This window comes from Nuphar pumila, chromosome 4 (genome assembly GCF_984573655.1).
Source record: "Nuphar pumila chromosome 4, dmNupPumi1.hap1.1, whole genome shotgun sequence".
Taxonomy (NCBI): Eukaryota; Viridiplantae; Streptophyta; class Magnoliopsida; order Nymphaeales; family Nymphaeaceae; genus Nuphar; species Nuphar pumila.
The window spans coordinates 5,558,183-5,577,096 of NC_143252.1; the positions used below are offsets into that span (position 1 = coordinate 5,558,183).

An 18,914-nucleotide genomic window follows, 5' to 3' on the forward strand; every position below is an offset into this window, starting at 1 on the left:
AATTAGCATTTAGGCGTAAGAATTAGGGTTTTGATGTGGTGTTTTTTAAAATGAAGTGACTTTGGATTATGTTTTAGAATAATTTGATGTTTTTTTAGTATGGTTCACTAGTATTTATTTTCCCTGTTGATTGTACATTTGCGCCCGCCCGAGCTCAGATTCCTAGCTCCGCCACTGGTCCCCACGGATAATCAATCAAGGATTAAGGATAAGAGCGATTACGATCGCCATCATTTCCTTCCGAGTAGAAGAGACGAGAGAGAGAGAGATGGCGCAGGAGGAGCTGCCGGTGCCGATCTTCTCGGCGTTGGAGCCGGTTTACGGCGAGGGATCGCTCTTGGACGAGGCTTCCATGAGATTCGAGAAGCTGAAGGCCAAGTTCTTGGAGATCTACGGCTCCCACCCTGACGTCTTTGCCAGGGCCCCTGGTATTTTCTTCTTCTTCTTTTCTCTTGCGGATTTTGTTGATTTCTGCTTATTCGTTATTCCAAGCGTCTGATTTTGATATTTGATCGGTTGTTGTTTGCCTTTTCTTTCAAAAAATCGGTTGTGCTGGACTTTTCTTTCAAAAAAATCGGTTGTTGTTTGTCTTGATCTTGTTTTTCCTTTTCAGGTGAATGCGTGTACCGGAGTTTGGTAGTTCGGTGATCTTTTTCTCTTTTTTGGAGTTTCGAGATTTTTCTTCTTCTTATATCTATCACTCAAAAAACTTGGAGATCTCTGTTTTGCTCTGTTGCTGGTTCTTCTTCTTCTATATGTTCTGATTTTGCAAGTTCGAATTGATCTTCTTTCTTGATAGTTGATACGTAGATGTTTCTCTCTTTTTCTTCTTTGAGTTTTCTCGTGAAGAAGATAACCTAGGGCTTCTCGTGACAAAAATTTTCCTTTATTTTTTCAAATGTTATATTTTTTTGTAGTTTCTGACAATCAATTATAGCAGTTCTTGCCTAATGTGTTTTTTTTATTTCGTTTAATTTGTAAATTTTTTGGGGGTTTGTGTTGATTTTTTGCTTATCTTTGCGATCAAATGTACATATGTTCGTTTTGCCCTGAAGATCTTGACCATTATGCTTCTAATTTTTCGTGTTTTGAGTGATTGGGGTGAGTTTCTATCCGAGTATCCGTTTTCTGTTTGTTTATTAAGAGTTCATGTTTGGATTTGAGCTTAAAAGCAGTTTTTTTTAATCCAGGAAGTTTTTCATTTGAGCAATGATCTGTTTGCATTTCATTTGAATGGGTCTGTTTGTCTTTTCTATGATACTTTTGCAATGCTGGACTTCTTTTCTGTGCAAGCATCACATTCTCTTGTTGATTACATTAGGATATTTGTTGTCCTAGGTTTTACATTGGTTCTAGCGCATCAAGAAACGTAAGGAATATTTGTTGTGTTATTGTTCATCCGATTTTCTTTAGCTCTTGGTGAGATTACGCAGTACTGCATGTTTAGCTTGTATCTTGTTCACAGGTCGAGTTAATTTGATTGGTGAGCATATTGACTATGAAGGTTACTCAGTGTTGCCAATGGCCATAAGGCAAGATACGATAGTTGCCATCCGCAAACATGATGCTGGAGAAACACAAAAGGCTCTTCGTATATCAAATGTGAATCCAAAGTATGATACATGTAATTATCCTGCTGACCCAGACCAGGTAAGGTCGTCATTCTTCCATCACTCATTTGATTTGTCTACCTCTTTAGGTTTTTTGTATGATTGGAGATTTGGTTAATAGATAGTAGTTGTAGGCTTTCGTACGTACATAACAAGAGGTAGCTTTGCTCGCATCCAATCTCGCATAGCTTTGCTCTTGTAGGCCAAGTCTACACTTTACGTTTGCAGTCTACTCATGAGCCTTCATAGGCCGAGAAGTCCGGTTGCGCTTTAGTTGGCTTTCTCTTATAGCAATGTTGGTCTATTTTTTCTTACTTTACTCGACCTACTTGATTCAGTGGTTAGAGTATCACTTTCATAGACCTTAGTCACAAACTCTCAAAAGTGCCCTCTCATGCCAACTTCCTCTTAAAGGGATGAATGCATGTGGCTGGAGATTGACGACCATAATATATTCTAAAAAAAAGGCAGGCGGCGAATTGTTGAGTCCTTGTAGTTGAAGACCGGCCAAACTAAAGAGAGGCCGAAGAAGAGAGGGACTTCACTTTCTACAGAGTGTGATGGGAGGGCTCCATATGCCTTTTGAAACCCAACAAACAACGGATTGAAGTGCATCTTTCTCAACTATCAAAAGGCAAAAATTTCGTTCTCAATAAGTAAAGGGTGCGTTAGCGCTTTTGTTTTCTTGAAGGGGCCTTTCCGATCCGATAATGGGTTTACGTTCCCTTGACTACAGGTTGAAACCTGTAGGATTGCATAGTAGACTTATGCATGGTTTAATTTGAGAAAGATTTCTCTTCACATTGGATTTGACGAGAATTATTTACACCCTTGAATGGAGGTGTGACTCACTTTGGTAACAATCAGCAGTTAACTGTGATTGTTCATTCCAAAATTGTCCAAAGGTAAGGAGGAGCCTAAGTGAGCTATCTGATGTGGTTCACTTATAAAAGAGGAAAAATTGAAAATAAAAGGGTTGTTTGGATGAGCAGATAAAAATGCATTCTTTGTAGCATCTACCCCTTGCTGAGAATATTTTAGATAATTAATCTGTTTTGGGAGATGGGTTGGTGCCATGAGAGTTTTGGTGGATACAAAGATCAGGAATGACAATATTGAATGAGCTGATTCTTTTGTGGAAATATATTCATAATTTCTTAAATGTAGGTCATATATTTAATAAGTCATTCTTTAAGTTCTGTTTTCAGGGAAGTTCTACACTAGCGTTATTTCTTGCTAGAGAAGAAAGAAGCAAGAACAGGAGATGCAGTGATGAGATCGTTAGTCTAACTTATGCCTTTGTCATCAACGGGAAGACTAATTTTTGATGGAGCATATCTGCAAAAACACTCCAGTGATTTTTGTGAGATAAAAAACATAAGGTATCACATACATGGAGGGATAAGAACCCGACGAGGGAGACTAGTATATCGATAATTAGTGCAGCAAATATTACATTGGTGCCTGCACACTTTAAGGTCAAATTCAAGGGTACTATTGTCACATATTGATGACATCCATATTCATCTCATTTAAGCATATGTGGTTTATTTAGGAAGAGCAGGTTTAAGCTAGTGAACTGAAGAGAAAAATATTAGCAGAATGGGAGATTCAGATTATAGATGGTACATTGGTTTTTTGATGATTTTGCACCTTATACTTGCATCTGCTTGTCCTGAAGTACATTTATTCATGTTTTTTTTTGTGTTCATCGCAATGCTTATTTTCTGAATTTTATTGATGGTTCACATACTTATGGGTATCTCTCTTCTTTATGGAGATTCAAAATGTACGAGCTATTTGTTTTTGTATTGTTTTGCACCTTACACTTGAGGGCATTCATTATCCAAGCAAACCTGCCTGCTTTCATGCTTGTTTTCATATTTGCTGAATTGTATCTGGTTTGCTTGCTTATGTTTTTGTCTTCTCTGTTGTATTTTTTCCTGTAATATATTGTTCATAAATCACATTCTTTTATGGAATATCTTTTGTGGTTTCACTATCGCAGACCATCAGTTTTGATTTGTAAGGAAAGCTTACTGGTTTTTATTGGTTTTAAAGAGTTATTTGATGTAAAGAATCTAGTGGTTTGTGTAACTTTCCTGCTTAGATTTTAGGGTAAATGGAATTAGAAGTCATTAAATAATAAAAAAATTGCACATGTATCGAGCCTGGTCACGTAGTCACCTAGTCTGGCTAGGTGACACTCCTGGTCAGCTACTATAGGCATGGACCAGGCTAGCTACTAGGCTCTAAATTGGCCGAGATGGGGAACACATGCTAGTACGTGAGGCCTTATCTTGGTCGCCTAAAGATTCACCTTAGAAACCACAAAAAATGTGTTTTTAGTGTCTCTTTGGGCTATTATTGACTTTATTGGGTGGAAGCATTCTAGAGGGTTTGCCCCCTATATTTTATTTAAAAGGTTATGTGGGGATTTGGAATTAAAGGTATGGGATCCTTTATGATGGTTAATAAACTTAATCTACATAAATTGATGAATATGATTTTTTCATGTCAATTTGCTACAATGGTTTATTGCATGTTTCCTGAACGTGCATATATTTTGTCACGCATTTGTGTACCTTTTTTTTTCATAGAGTTTATGGATTTTGGCAGTTATGTTTATCATATAATTTTGTTTTTTTGTTTGAAAACTTAATTTGATTAACAAAATCCATGTCTCTCGAGGCTTATGGCAGGTCAGCCAAGTGGCAATACTCACTATCTAGGTCTAAATTAGTACTTTTGATAACATTGATTAAATGGTTGTTCGTTGTTTGATACTATTTGAAGGCTGTCACTATTGTTATGACAAGAATACTTCATGATGTGGTTAGGATGTCTGAACTGAAAGGATTTGCAGGACCTGATGAAATTTGACCTGGTAGGAGTTAAATCACATGTTATAGAAGTCAATCTCTGTGCTTTGACAAAACTAGGAAGGTCTGTTAAAACGGGAGATTGAGGAAGTGAGGGTATGCCATCTGAAGAAGATGCAGACAAACAGTGTGGTGGTAATGTCATTAGGGATGGCAGTGGGGCGGGGCGGGGGACGAGGTTTCCACCCCCGCCCCGCCTCAAAATTTTATCCTCCACCCCGGCCCCGCCTCCGCGGCGAGGATGGATTTTATCCTCCACCCCCGCCTTCATCCCCGTTTCATGTCCTCCACCCCCGCCCCGTCCCCGCCCCGTCCCCGTTTCCGCCTTCATCCCCGTTTCATGTCCTCCACCACGATCGACGCAGTCTGCGCCCGGTATGCCTCCTCGAAGGCGGAGTTGAACCGCCTGAAAGCCCGCCTCGCGCTTTCGGCATCGATCACCACCGGCATCTCCGCCATGGCCGCCACGACCTCGCTCCACGCCATGCGCTCGTAGTTAGCGACGTACTGCCGAAGCTTCTTGGTGTGCATTCGCACCCAAGCGTCGCCGAGGACGAGTCGGAGATCGGCGACGGCCCTGCGACGGCCAACGGTGGAGGCCTCCCCCTGCGACGGCCAATGGTGGTCGGCGACGGCCCGGCTACAATGATAATGCGGATGGGGAAGGGGAAGAGGCGACGGCCCGGCTCGGCGGCTCCAGGGTTAGGAAATTAGGGAAGGGAGTTAGGGTTAGTAAACAGTAAAAATATAAAGGGTTGGGGGCGGGGATGTGGCGGGGATGGGGCGGGGCCGGGGCGGGGATGGGGCGGGGCGGGGCGGGGCGGGGCGGGGCGGGGGAACGTGCCAGTCCATCCCCGCCTCCACCCCCGGACGGGGATGGATTTTAACCTTCGTCCCCGCCTCCATCCCCGTTTCATACCCTTCATCCCCGGTCCAAACGGGGCGAGGCGGGGCCCCGCTTTCCCCCGGTCCACTGCCATCCCTAAATGTCATTCTTAGGGAGTACCAGAGATAACATGGTTAAGTCTGCCAGAGTTTCAGGGGATTAAAAAATTTATAGGTATTGGTTTGATGTTGTTTATAAAGTTTCAGATCTTTGGAGAGCAGGTGCACATTTCACTTTGATATGCTAAAAGTCAGGATGACCTTTTGCAAGCAGATGATCTAATCTACAGTTACAGCCATAAGGATAGAACAGTTTCAGAGCATTATGAAGTTTTAAATGGTAAAGAACAGACAATGGTATTACTTAAAGGTAATAATACATTCAGGCACTCACTGAAGCTTTTGGGCATCATTGTCTCCTGAAATGCTTCCCCAAACAATCTCACCATTCTAAATTTCTAAGGGACCTGTTGGAATGCTTTTAATTGTGGAAAGGATGATTACTAGCAATTAGTGCTATCAAAAATGCGCCTTGAGGCGCAAAAGGCGCGCCTCGCCTTGAGGCGCGTCCCTCTGTGCCTCAAGGCGCAAAAAAAAAATTACAAAAAGATTTCTGAGACATGATCAACAAGATTTTTGTAGGTTAATCTCATATATTTTCCAGTTATTTCAGTTATATAATCAGTTTCTTAGTATATTACTATATTTTAACTTTTGTTAGTTAATCTCATATATTTTTCAGTTATTTCAATTATGTAATTAGTTTCTTAATATATTTTAACTTTTATTGGTTAATCTCATATATTTTCCAGTTATGTAATCAGTATTTTAGTTACTTTTATATGTTAATCTCATATTTTTTAGAATAATCTCATACATTTTAACTTTTGTAGGTTAATCTCATATATATTCCTATTATTTCAGTTATGTAATCAGTTTCTTAGTATATTTTAACTTTTGATGGTTAATCTCATATATTTTCCAGTTATGTAATCAGTTTTTAGTTACTTTTATATGTTAATCTCATATTTTTTAAAATAATCTCATATATTTTAACCTTGGTAGGTTAATCTCATATATTTTCCAGTTATTTCAGTTATGTAATCAGTTTTTTAGTATATTTTAACTTTTGTTGGTTAATCTCATATATTTTCCAGTTATGTAATTAGTTTTTTAATTACTTTTATATGTTAATCTCATATTTTTTAGAATAATCTCATATATTTTAACTTTTGTTGGTTAATCTCATATATTTTCCAGTTATGTAATCAGTTTCTTAGTATATTTTATCTTTTGTTGGTTAATCTCATATATTTTCCGGTTATGTAATCATTTTTTTAGTTACTTTTATATGTTAATCTCATATTTTTAGAATAATCTCATATATTTTAACTTTTGTAGGTTAATCTCATATATTTTCGAGTTATGTAATCAGTTTTTTAGTATATTTTAACTTTTGTTGGTTAATATCATATATTTTCCAGTTATGTAATCAGTTTTTTAGTTACTTTTATATGTTAATCTCATATTTTTTAGAATAATCTCATATATTTTAACTTTTGTTGGTTAATCTCATATATTTTTCAGTTATGTAATCGGTTTCTTAGTATATTTTATCTTTTGTTGGTTAATCTCATATATTTTCCAGTTATGTAATCATTTTTTTAGTTACTTTTATATGTTAATCTCATATTTTTTAGAATAATCTCATATATTTTAACTTTTGTAGGTTAATCTCATATATTTTCCAGTTATTTCAGTTATGTAATCAGTTTCTTAGTATATTTTAACTTTTTTTGGTTAATCTCATATATTTTCCAGTTATGTAATCAGTTTTTAGTTACTTTTATATGTTAATCTCATATTTGTTAGTACTTATTTGAGATTTTCTATTTCTTATTGGTTGTTATTTCATCAATAAAGCATTTCTTTATTTATTTATATTTTTAGATATTTTTTATAATTTTTTAAAGTTTTCAAAAAAAAATATTTGAGGCTTACGCTTTATGCCTCGAGGCTTACACCTCGCCTCGGTTTTTGGTGGAGCGCATCGCTACGCCTCAACGCTTTTCACAACACTGCTAGCAATATAACCTTTTAGTGTTAGGATATAATGCTTCCTGTGATATACCTTGCAATTTAGAGTTATCCTCTTCCATTTCTGGACTTTCTGATGTACAAGACTTGATAAGAATTATACTTTACTCCTCATGCTTGAATTCTGCAGGATATTGATTTGAAGAACCATAAATGGGGGCACTATTTTATTTGTGGGTGAGAGGCACTTTTCCTCTAGCTTAAGATTGTCTCCTTTGTTATTGTTCTTAATTTTTATAGTTATCAATGTACTTGTGAAATCTATGCGGACATACTGTTGTTTATATTCTTACTGACTTGAGTGCACAAAATGACAAAATCACTGGTAGTTGAGACCACACTTTGGATTCATGATACAATCAAGTCATTTCTATAGAACTTTGGGTGGGCTGGTTGGCTAGCTATTAAATAGCACATCATAGCTTTCAGTCTTCAAAACTACCTTTCCACTTGTAATAGACTACCTGGCTGGCAGATTCGGTATCATCAATTTGCTAGGAAATGACACTTGGATATGTTTTTTCGATAAAAAAGATGATTTTTAAGCATTGAATAATTTTGAAAATTGTAAACTGTTTAAATCTTATAAAACTTAACTGTGTCAAAATTAGACTATCCAAGAGTAGATTCCTATAAAATCAAGCATGTAGATCACATCTATATGGTAAGATTTTATAAAAAATAGAAAAAATCCTTCCAAAGCCTGGTAGGCTCGTGGTAGGCACCTACCACCTATATATATCCACACACACGTGTGTGTGCTATGTACACATGCATATACATGTGTGTGAGTGAGTGTGTACATATTTGTTGTGCATGATACCTAGTCATGAATTTGGGTAAATCCAATTATCAAAACTAGTTCTATACTTTAAGGTACATTTAATGTGGACTGATCTGATTGCTATTTTAATCAGCAAGCCAATAGGTCATAAGTTCCAAATTTTAAATGATGATAAATTGAACAGTTGAAATTGCATTTGTGCATCCCACTTTACAAAATGGTCCTTGGATATATCCTAATGGATAGACGTCTGAGAGGATTTGCCTAGTTCCCAAGCATATTAGATAATTTTTCTTTATGATATGAACATATGCGTGTGTGGGGTCTGCTATATTAAGATTGTTGAACCTTGCAAATCCCTAGGAGTTTCTTAAGAAAAGGAATTTAGATGGTATTGCACAAGAGTAATCACACTATAACCATTTCACATATTCACTGCAAAGTGCAAACCACCAATGTGGATTTGAATTTCATGCAGTCCATGGCAAACACATGCATTCATGCAAGTGCACATGTGCACATGGAGTCTGCTAGATTAGATTGTTGCACCCTGCAAACCTCTTGGAAGAGATCACTTTATATTGTTTCACCTTTTCACTGCAAACCGCCAATATCAATATGGCTTTCATGTGGTTCATGATACAGTTTTGTCCTGCAGATACAAGGGGTATTACGAATATGCTAGATCAAAAGGAATAGATGTTGGTGTGCCTGTTGGGCTAGATATTCTTGTTGATGGCATTGTTCCTACTGGTATTGTACTTATATTATATGTTTCTTTTCCATATTGTAGATGTAGATACCGAGTATGCGTTCATTGCTGAATGGAGTGAAAATATCTTATTTGGAAGTCACGTTTGGTAGTTTTTTTTTGTTTTTAAGTTGGATGCTCTAAACTGTTTGATTACTTGCCTATACAGGGTCTGGATTATCAAGCTCAGCAGCATTTGTTTGTTCATCTACAATTGCAATAATGGCAGCTTTTGATGTGAATTTTCCAAAGGTACAGCTATACGTATTATAAGGTTGCTACATAAAGGCTGCCTTTGTGTTTACTCCAATTAAAGGCATGGGTGCCACTACTGTCGATTTCAAGCTAAAAATTCTGTCCATCTCTCTTCAGACTGTACTTGTATACAACCTATGTGCAAGACTAAATAATCCCTTTCAATTCTAAGGATCCTTTGAACTTTAAACTGAGAGTCTTGTCAGTATATCAAGCATGGAAGCATTTTGTTAAAGATTTGATGTGGGTATGTGTTGAAGATTATTATTAGAGACACTGTTTCTAAAATTCCTGATTTTTGTTTTGCTTTTTACATGAAATTATGAATTTTGGCAATTATTATTATTATTATTATTTATGATGAAGGAAAATCTTCACTGAGAACTGGGGTCCGGGTCACCTAATGGGCCCGCCTCCCTGCCAGGTAAAACTCCGGGTTGAGGACACGACCACCCATCCTTACATGCCTTAGAAAAAGCTTTTTTTTTTGCTCTTCTTCACACTGAACAGTTAAGTGCAATTTATGGTGTCTTCTTTAGTCAACATATTTTGCTCCTGCTGTCAATAGCTATATATCATTTCTTTTCAGACCATTCATGTCAAAATTTTTCTTTTTAGTTTTCTGGAATTATGTGAATGATACATTCTTGAACTGCACATTTGGATGATGGTTCTACTTTTCAGAAAGAAATTGCCCAACTTACATGTGACTGTGAGCGTCATATTGGAACTCAGTCAGGTGGAATGGATCAAGTAAGCAATGTTTGTTTCTATTTCTTATACTTTTTGTGATTGCTTCGTGGTTGAAAAGGAAAAGCAATTTTATCATAATAGTTTTTAGTTAAATTTTTGGCTTTGATGTTTACCATAATTATTTTAGTTTTCATCTGCTGTTCATTGTTTCTTATTGATATGGAGTGGAATTATGCTATCAAGATGGATTATTTGATAATTATGGACAATTTGATGTTTCTGGGTGATTAATTGGCAAAATGTTTCCTCAACATTGGTTAGGCAATCTCGATCATGGCTAAACCTGGTTTTGCTGAGCTGATTGATTTTAATCCAATACGTGCAAGTGATGTGCAACTACCAGAAGGTGGAACCTTTGTCATTGCTCATTCATTGGCTGAATCCCAGAAAGCAGTGACTGCAGCAACAAATTACAATAACCGGGTTGTAGAATGTCGCCTTGCAGCTGTAAGTTTCTGTTTTTTTTTTCTTTTTTTTTTAAAAGCAAAGAATGGTAATGTTTTTCTTTTTTTATGTGTCTGATTGAGTCGGCAGTTATCTCCAGAAATCTGAGGGCTAATTTTGACTAGTGATGTTAATCTGCACTTCATGCATTCCATTCTCCTCTTACAAATATTTTCTTTTGTCAACTATACGATTTCAGCCCAACTTGTCTTTGGTTGAGATGACTCAACTTTAAGTCTTTAACTCAGCCATTAACATGAGCCTACTTCCACTTCACATTTACAAATGCAAAAATGAGTATGTCCTTTTATGGCAAATGTGTGTATTCTCATTCTGTTGCATCAATCATATCCATTAATGTTCCCGCTGTTACATTGCTAGAGTGCAGACTATTAACTTTGGCTATCTACTTATCCATGAGAATTAGCTTAGCTGAATGGTTGAGGTGTGACTGACTAGGTATAGGTTGGAGTAGAAGAGCAAATATTTCAAATGTCAAGTGTGTCTAGTTAAGTTGATCAGGTGTCCATGAAAGCATATAATCGGGACCCTGATCATATATGGTTGGTAAAGAACGGTTGATCAGGTTTGGTCATCAAGTTGATTAATTGGTCTGCTTTGATGGACCAAGTGCAAATCCATGGGTTCAAAAGTTAGGTGTACTTGTTGTTGCACATATATGGTTGATCAGGCAACCATAAGTCATTTCCTCTTTATTGTTGAACTGTTTTCTTTAAGTGTTGGGGTTAATGTTCATAGTGAGATTTGCTTCACGTCCTTGATGTAGCGAAAAAAGATATGCACCACTATATGGCTGCTTTTTTGTTTTTTTCCTTTTTTTTCATGGTGACCAGTAAAAGACATTACACGATCCAGCATATTAAGATGTGTTAGTTTTGCATTTATTTATTTGGAGGTCACTCACACACACAAGTATACATACATGCATGCACAGACGCACTTGGTCATTCTGACAAAATCACCCAGGTTCTCTGCCATAACAACAACAACAACAACAACAACAACAACAACAACAACAACGCCTTCATCCCAAACAATTGGGGTCGGCGATATGAACCAAAAAGAAAATCATTCTGGGTCCTCCACATGAATTCTTCTCCTCCAATCATTTCTATCCAATGTCATGTCCTCGGTGAGGTTCAAAGCATTCATATCCTTTCTTATCATCTCCATCCAAGTCTTCTTAGGCCTACCCCGACCTCTTTTAGCTAATATATTTTCCCATTTCTCCATCCTTCTAACCGGAGCATCATTAGGCCTTCGCCGAATATGCCCAAACCATCATAAACGATTCTCACTTTTTGGAGAAAAAGGATTGTCTGGATTCATGCTAAGGAACTCCACTTCACTTTTTTTTCCATAACAAAAAAAAGAAAACTTATCTCAAGGAATTCAACTCAACTTATTCTTAGATCTTCTGACATGCCCTTGATGCCCACAAATATAAAGCGCCACTTTGGTATTCTTTATTGTTAGGGTCATAGTATCTTAGCAACCTTTTTAATTAGTATCCTTGATGTTAACAGTTGCATGTACATCTGTTGACATATGCATACTAAATCATGCTTCATCATGCACTTCAATTATGCTTTAACTTTTTGTACCAATGCTGATGAAGGCAATAAATGCATTTACAGATTATCCTAGCTATAAAGCTTGGCATGGAACCAAAAGAAGCTACCAAAAAGGTGAAAACACTTTCTGATGTTGAGGGACTATGTGTATCTTTTGCTAATGATCGTGGCTCCTCAGAGCCGCTTCTTGCCATCAAGGTATGAATTCAATTACTTTCACCACTATTTTTTTTATTGATGTTGATCCTGAGGAAGTTCTTGCTTTTGAGATTTTTTTTTATGTCCATAAAGTTTATTTAGAATAAGAACTGTAATCTAGTCATTACATAATTTCCATAAATGGAAGAACATAAATTTTTTCTTGCAATGAGCTATAGAACCAATTTTGTAATACTAAATTGGATCTGGAACTTGTAGAGCCACAAGTTGGATCTGATCAATAAATTGACAAAAGAAATCAATCAGCTAAGTTGCAGCAAGTATTACAAAATCTGTCAATATTTCGCAAAGTAAAATCTGAAATTGAAAATATTCAATGATAATTGCAAAGAAAATTATAATGACGCCTGCTGAGTTTGTTTAAACAGGACAATTTCATCAGCTAATGTGATTGTATATTTTTACAACCACAATAGAATTCCAGAGTTGATTTAAATTAGAGGATTATAAGAGACTCATGAAGAGTTTGGCTTTAAGGTGAGGAATAGGGTTTTATCAACCATTTTCCTTTTACCCTAAACGCTATCAATGAAGCGTCCATGCATATTGCTGAAACTCCACCTAAAGGTTGTTCACCAATTAAAAATTTTAGATTTAAAAGATTCAACAAATGACAAATATCAGAAAAAGTCATCAAAGGATTTTTTATGATTTTAAAATGTTGAACTGTTTAGTTATACTCCGCCTGTGTATTAGTTATACACTGCCGGTCCCAAGCCCGGATAAAGGAGGAGGGAAAAACTTAGTCACACCCTATGAATATGAACCAATATGAGAATTTCGTTGGGGCGTTCCCTACTGAGCGACGCTCTGTACTCTATAGGCCCGGAGGCAGTGATAAATGGGCAAGGGTTACTAGGTCGTCGCCCAGAAGCGATGCGTCACACCGGCGCCCGGGTGTGGTGTCAAATAGGCAAGGGTTCCCTCACTTTGTTGGATGGGTGGGGGTAAAGAATATAGTTCAAGACCATAAAATTAGGTTAGCCACTTGGAACATAGGATCTTTAACTGGTAAGTTGGTAGAGTTAGTAGATGTTATGTGTAGGAGAAAGATGGATATTTTATGTCTACAAGAGACCAAATTGGTAGGCGAGAAAACAAAGGTGATAGAACCTTGGGGATATAAGATTTGGTATACAGGAATAAATAGGAATATGAATGGAGCAGGGATTGTTATTAGTCGTGAGTTTATAGATAATGTAGTTTAGGTCCGTAGGAAGGGTAATAGGATTTTACTTATTAAATTAGTATTAGGTACGGATATTATTAATATTATTAGTGTTTATGCACCTCAAGTAGGTTTAGATGATTCCATTAAGCGTCAATTTTGGGAAGATTTAGATGGAGTAGTACAAGGGATATCTTATGGAGAAAAACTTTTCATCGGCGGTGACCTTAATGGACATGTAGGCATTAGTAGGGATGGATTTGAGAGTATCCATGGAGGCTATGGTACAGGAGAAAGAAACGAAAATGGAGAAAGGATTTTAGATTTTGGTTTGTCCTATGATATGATCTTAGCAAACACTTGGTTTAGGAAGAGGGAGTCTCACCTAGTAACATTTAAAAGTGGGGTTAATACGAGTCAGGTAGATTTTTTCCTACTTAGAAAGAGAGATAGGGGTTGTTGCATCGATTGTAAGGTTATACCGGGAGAAAGTGTAGCTACACAACATAGAGTCTTAATTTTAGATTTTAGAATTAGAAAATACCGCAAAAATAATAGACATAGGATAAATCCTAGAATTAAGTGGTGGACACTGAAAGGAGCTAAACAAGGAATGTTTATAGAGCAGGTAGTTAAGGAAGCTGATTGGTGCCTCGAGGAGGATTCATAATCAATGTGAAATAAGATAGCGGGTGACATGAGAAAGGTGGCTAAGGAGGTATTGGGTGAGTCTAAAGGCGGTGCACTGCTAAGTAAGGATACATCATGGTGGAACGAGGATGTCAAATTAGCTATTAAGGTTAAAAGAGAGTGTTATAAAAATCTAAGTAAGAGTCGTGATAATGAGAATTTGGAGAAGTAGATGATAGCAAAGAAGGAAGCTAAAAAAAGTAGTTCGAAACACGAGGGATAAGGTATATAAGGAGGTTTATGATAAGTTGAATACCAAAGAGGACGAGAATAATATTTATAGGCTTGCAAAGATGAGAGATAGGAAATCGAGGGATTTGGGTATGGTTAGATGTATCAAAGATGAAACGCAAAGGGTTTTAGTCAAATATAGGAGATTAAGGAGAGATGAAAAGATTATTTTGATAAGCTATTTAATGGAAGTCATGCTCAGGATCTTGGAGACTTGTCCATTCCTTTTCATGAGATGAATCATGACTTTATGCGCAAGATTCAAAAGAAAGAAATTGCAGAGGCTTTGAAGAAAATGAAATCAAGAAGGGCAGTTGGCCCAGATGGTGTACCTATCGAGGCTTGGAAATACTTGGGTGAGAAAGGTTTAAAATGGTTGACAAATCTTTTTAACAAGATTTGACGGACAAATAAGATGCCTAATGAGTGAAGGAAGAGTACTTTGGTCCCTCTATATAAGAATAAGGGTGATATACAAGATTGCACAAACTATCGTGGTATAAAACTCATGAGTTATACTATGAAACTTTGGAAGGGGGTGATTGAGTATAGGTTGAGGAAGGTTGTCATGATATCGAAGAATCAATTTGGTTTTATGCCTGAAAGATTAAATATGGAAGCTATACATCTTCTTAGACAATTATTGAGAGATATAGAGAGGAACAAAGATTTGCATATGGTTTTTATTGATTTGGAGAAGGCATACGATAGAGTACCTAGGGATGTTCTCTGGTGGACAATGATGAAGAAAGGTGTTTCTCTCAAGTACATTAGTATAATTAAAGATATGTACGAAGGAGTAGTAACCAATGTCCGCACTTGTGGAGGGGTGACAACCAATTTTCCTATAACGGTTGGGTTACATCAAGGATCTGCATTAAGCCCTTTTCTATTTGCTATAGTGATGGATGAACTTACGAGATTAATTCAAGAAAATGTGCAGTGATGTATGTTGTTTGCTGATGATATTGTTTTGATTGATGAGTCTAGAGCTGAGGTTAATGCTAAGTTAGAATTATGGAGACAAACATTGAAAGCAAGAGATTTTAAGTTGAGTAAGAGTAAGACAAAATATATGGAATGTCGGTTTAGTAAGCAACAAAGTAGTGATGGGAGTGTAGCGAAGCTTGGTGAGCAAGAAAAACCAGTGGATGACTGTTTCAAATATTTGGGATCTATCATTCAAAAGTATGGAGAAATTGATGGAGATATAAATCATAGGATAAAGGTTGGGTGGATGAAATGAAAAAGTGCAACGGGAGTGTTGTGCGATCGTAGAATGCCATTGCGGTTAAAGGGAAAGTTTTATAGGACGACAATTAGGCCTGCTTTACTATATGGTACGAAATGTTGGGCTGCCAAGAGACATCATATTCAAAAAATGAGTGTAGTTGAGATGCGTATGCTTAGATGGATGTGTGAAAATACAATAAAAGATAAGATTCGAAACGAGGAGATACATAAGAAGGTAGGCGTTGCATCCATTGAAAATAAGATGAGAGAGAATCGTTTACGGTGGTTTGGACATATTCGGCGAAGGCCTAATGATGCTTCAGTTAGAAGGATGGAGAAATGAGAAAATATATTAGTTAAAAGAGGTCGGGTTAGGCCTAAGAAGACTTGGATGAAGATGATAGGAAAGGATATGAATGCTTTGAACCTCACTGAGGACACGACATTGGATAGAAATGATTGGAGGAGCATGATTCATGTGGAAGACCCAGAATGATTTTCTTTTTTGGTTCATATCGCCGACCCCAATTGTTTTGGGATGAAGGCGTAGTTGTTGTTGTTGTAAAATGTTGAATATTATGGTCTTTTTACCTCTGGTATACCGCAACTTTGTGAAAGCTGAAAAAAAATCATGCTCGAGCTTCCACAATGTGCACCTTGTATGATCATTGTTCTTGAAAAGATATACTGGTTAAACAGAGATAAGGAGATTGCTCATGTACTAATATTTTTTTTATTTTTAAAAAACATGAATTTCACAAGGGAAAATCATCAGAAGAAAAATTTTCCTTTATATTTTAGTGGTGTCAGTTTTATGATTCATCATATTAGAACCAGTCAACATAGAAGCATTAATATTAAGCTCAAAACCAACCTTCTGCTTCTCTTACAAGAGATGGAAGTTTCCAAAAATATCTAATTAGCCACGACTTTAACCCACCTCGACTTCTAAATTGCTTCATATCCTGTCCATCTCTCTATTGGACTTTTGAGAATGACCTTTATTCATTTCATGTGGGAAAACAAGAGATGAAATACTTGAATTTGCAGATCATATAATTAAAATTAGGAAATGTCTAAAGATTCCTATGTATGATGCAATAAAGACGAGTATCAAGGAATAAGCTTGAAGTTGTGATCATTGCATGATCATGCTTTCGGTTATTAGCTTTGCCATATTTTGCACTATATTGTAAAAGTATGAATTCAGTGGATCTTACTGAATTGTTAATTACTTTGAAAATCTTTTTGTGCTTTTTCATGTTGACCAACATCATTAAATGCTTAGTAAATATGTATCAGCATTATAAAATGAGTGTCAGCAGCATCTAGAACTGGGTTTATTGTAGCAACATTGAGTTATTTTTTCACTACATTATAAATTAGTATTCCTTGTTATTCAGGAATTTCTGCTAGAGGAGCCTTACACGGCTGAAGCTATTGAGAAGATCACCCAGGAAACTCTGACATCTATATTTGAAAATTCTCCAACCTCATTGGATGTGCTTAGAGCTGCAAAACATTTTAAGCTATTTCAGGTCATTTCTCTAGCTATTTCTTGCTTTTGTTACATAATACTGCAAAATTGCATGTCATTGCTGAATTGAACTAAAAGTCCTCTTATATATTACAGCGGGCTTCCCATGTGTATTCTGAAGCTAAGCGAGTACACTTGTTTAAGGAAACTGTATCATCAAAGCTCAGGTGTGTGCTATAGACGTGGATACTTGTAATATTCTTTTCCCTGTTTTAGTGAAGTTTGGTCAAAATATAGTTTGTGCAGATGTTGTGGCATTCTTCCATAATTCATAACTTCACATGTTCAACCATGCAACTCATCTCCATCATAAAATCTGTGCAGTAATATCACAAGGAAATAGATTTTTTTCATAGCCAAGATGCTGGTGGTCTCAGTATCTGGATGTCTGTATCTATCATGTAGAAACATGATTACCTTAGTACTTGGATGATCAGCTCAACTTAACCAAGCCTCAATTTAAGTCAGAGTACTGCAAGGACTCTGGTCACCTAGACTGACCGACCTAGAACAAGCTTAGCAAACAAGTCAAGATTAGGTTGACCAATGTCAACTTGCGTCAGATTTCTGTAGACTATGAGTATCCAGTGAGATCCATGATTTTGCACTGCACTTGTTAGGTTTTCATTTTTTCCTGGGGGTTCTTATTGCTAATGCAATTAGATGGATGTTTTTTTTACAGTGACAGTGACATGTTAAAGCAGCTAGGGGAGCTCATGAATGAGAGCCATCATAGTTGCAGCGTTCTGTATGAGTGCAGGCATGCTGTGTGTGTGTGTGTACATGTTTTCTTGTGCCCGTTATTGCTTTATGTGCCATTCTCTTTACATTTCTTTTACATATTTGTTTTAGCTGTCCTGAGTTGGAGGAACTAGTAAAAGTTTGTCGTGAAAAGGGAGCGCTAGGAGCAAGACTAACAGGAGCTGGATGGGGTGGTTGTGTGGTAGCTCTAGTGAAGGAAAATATAGTCCCTGAATTCATCCTCAATTTGAAGGTAGATTCTGGTTTCTTTTTCTCAATAAAATACTGATTCTAGTATCCCACTTGGAAGTGATGCCTTCGGTGCGTCCTTGTTCTACCTATGAAGTTAAAAAATGTGATTTTTAGGTTTAAGATCATGTAGCATATGCTCTTTGTTTTCTGCTCAATTTTCATGCTGGGACTTGATGGATTGAAGTGTGCATGATAATCTGGATGCTGATTGAAGGAGTATTTTTTTATCTCAGGAGGCATTCTACCAGTCCAGGATCGACAAGGGCGTAATTGGCAACAATGACCTTGGTCAGTATGTCTTCGCTTCCAAGCCATCCAGTGGTGCCGCAATATTCAAGTTTTAATATTTGGTTTTTTCACATTTTTTTTTGTACTTCCTGTTTTCATTTCATTTGTCATCCACATTAGTTGAAGAGCAGAATAAAATTGCCGTCTGCTGTGAGCATCCACTTGTGTTCAATCTGTATAGATTGGTCTGACTCGGTCCGGGCCAATTCAGTTGGCAAAACTCAGTCAGGCCATTCTGGATATAAAGTTAAATCCCAGCAATTATATTTGAGGAGTTCAAGGGCATGTATAGTTGCACATTTTGGGCGATGGATTTCGGATAGCATGCATTTTGGAATAGATAAAACTAATTTTACTTCATCCACGTTTTACTCTGAAAAAAGTGTGCCGACTTTCACACTTATGTGAGCAAAAATTAACAGATGAGAAACTTACAAAACATGGTAAATTTATATATATTTTTAATGTAGAGATCCTTTTAGGGGGGCTCGGCTTGTTT

The 18,914-nt window shown here is 36.8% G+C and overlaps 1 protein-coding gene across 2 annotated transcripts; it reads left to right on the forward strand.

The window, feature by feature from the left end:
- Positions 1-256: 256 nt before the first annotated feature.
- On the forward strand, positions 257-18,700 carry LOC149839156 (galactokinase-like). Of its 2 annotated transcripts, none has more exons than XM_090002324.1 (13): positions 257-428; positions 1,466-1,650; positions 7,605-7,651; positions 8,917-9,011; positions 9,179-9,261; positions 9,949-10,017; positions 10,279-10,464; positions 12,120-12,254; positions 17,001-17,135; positions 17,231-17,301; positions 17,817-17,894; positions 17,987-18,128; positions 18,361-18,700. In XM_090002324.1, exons 1-13 carry the CDS (start codon positions 269-271, stop codon positions 18,469-18,471), a joined length of 1,497 nt encoding a protein of 498 aa, XP_089858450.1. In that variant the 5' UTR covers positions 257-268; the 3' UTR covers positions 18,472-18,700. The 2 variants fall into 2 exon arrangements, with proteins under 2 accessions (XP_089858450.1, XP_089858451.1); XM_090002325.1 differs by having other exon boundaries at positions 1,505-1,650.
- The last annotated feature ends 214 nt before the right edge of the window (positions 18,701-18,914 follow it).

What these genes read in the sequence shown, in the direction of transcription:
- LOC149839156 (XM_090002324.1), top strand. Translation starts at nt 269, where the DNA reads ATGGCGCAGGAGGAGCTGCCGGTGCCGATCTTCTCGGCGTTGGAGCCG. An exon ending in GGGCACTATTTTATTTGTGG is followed by an intron (nt 7,652 to 8,916) that starts GTGAGAGGCACT and finishes TTTGTCCTGCAG; the next exon opens with ATACAAGGGGTATTACGAAT. An exon ending in AGTCAGGTGGAATGGATCAA is followed by an intron (nt 10,018 to 10,278) that starts GTAAGCAATGTT and finishes AACATTGGTTAG; the next exon opens with GCAATCTCGATCATGGCTAA.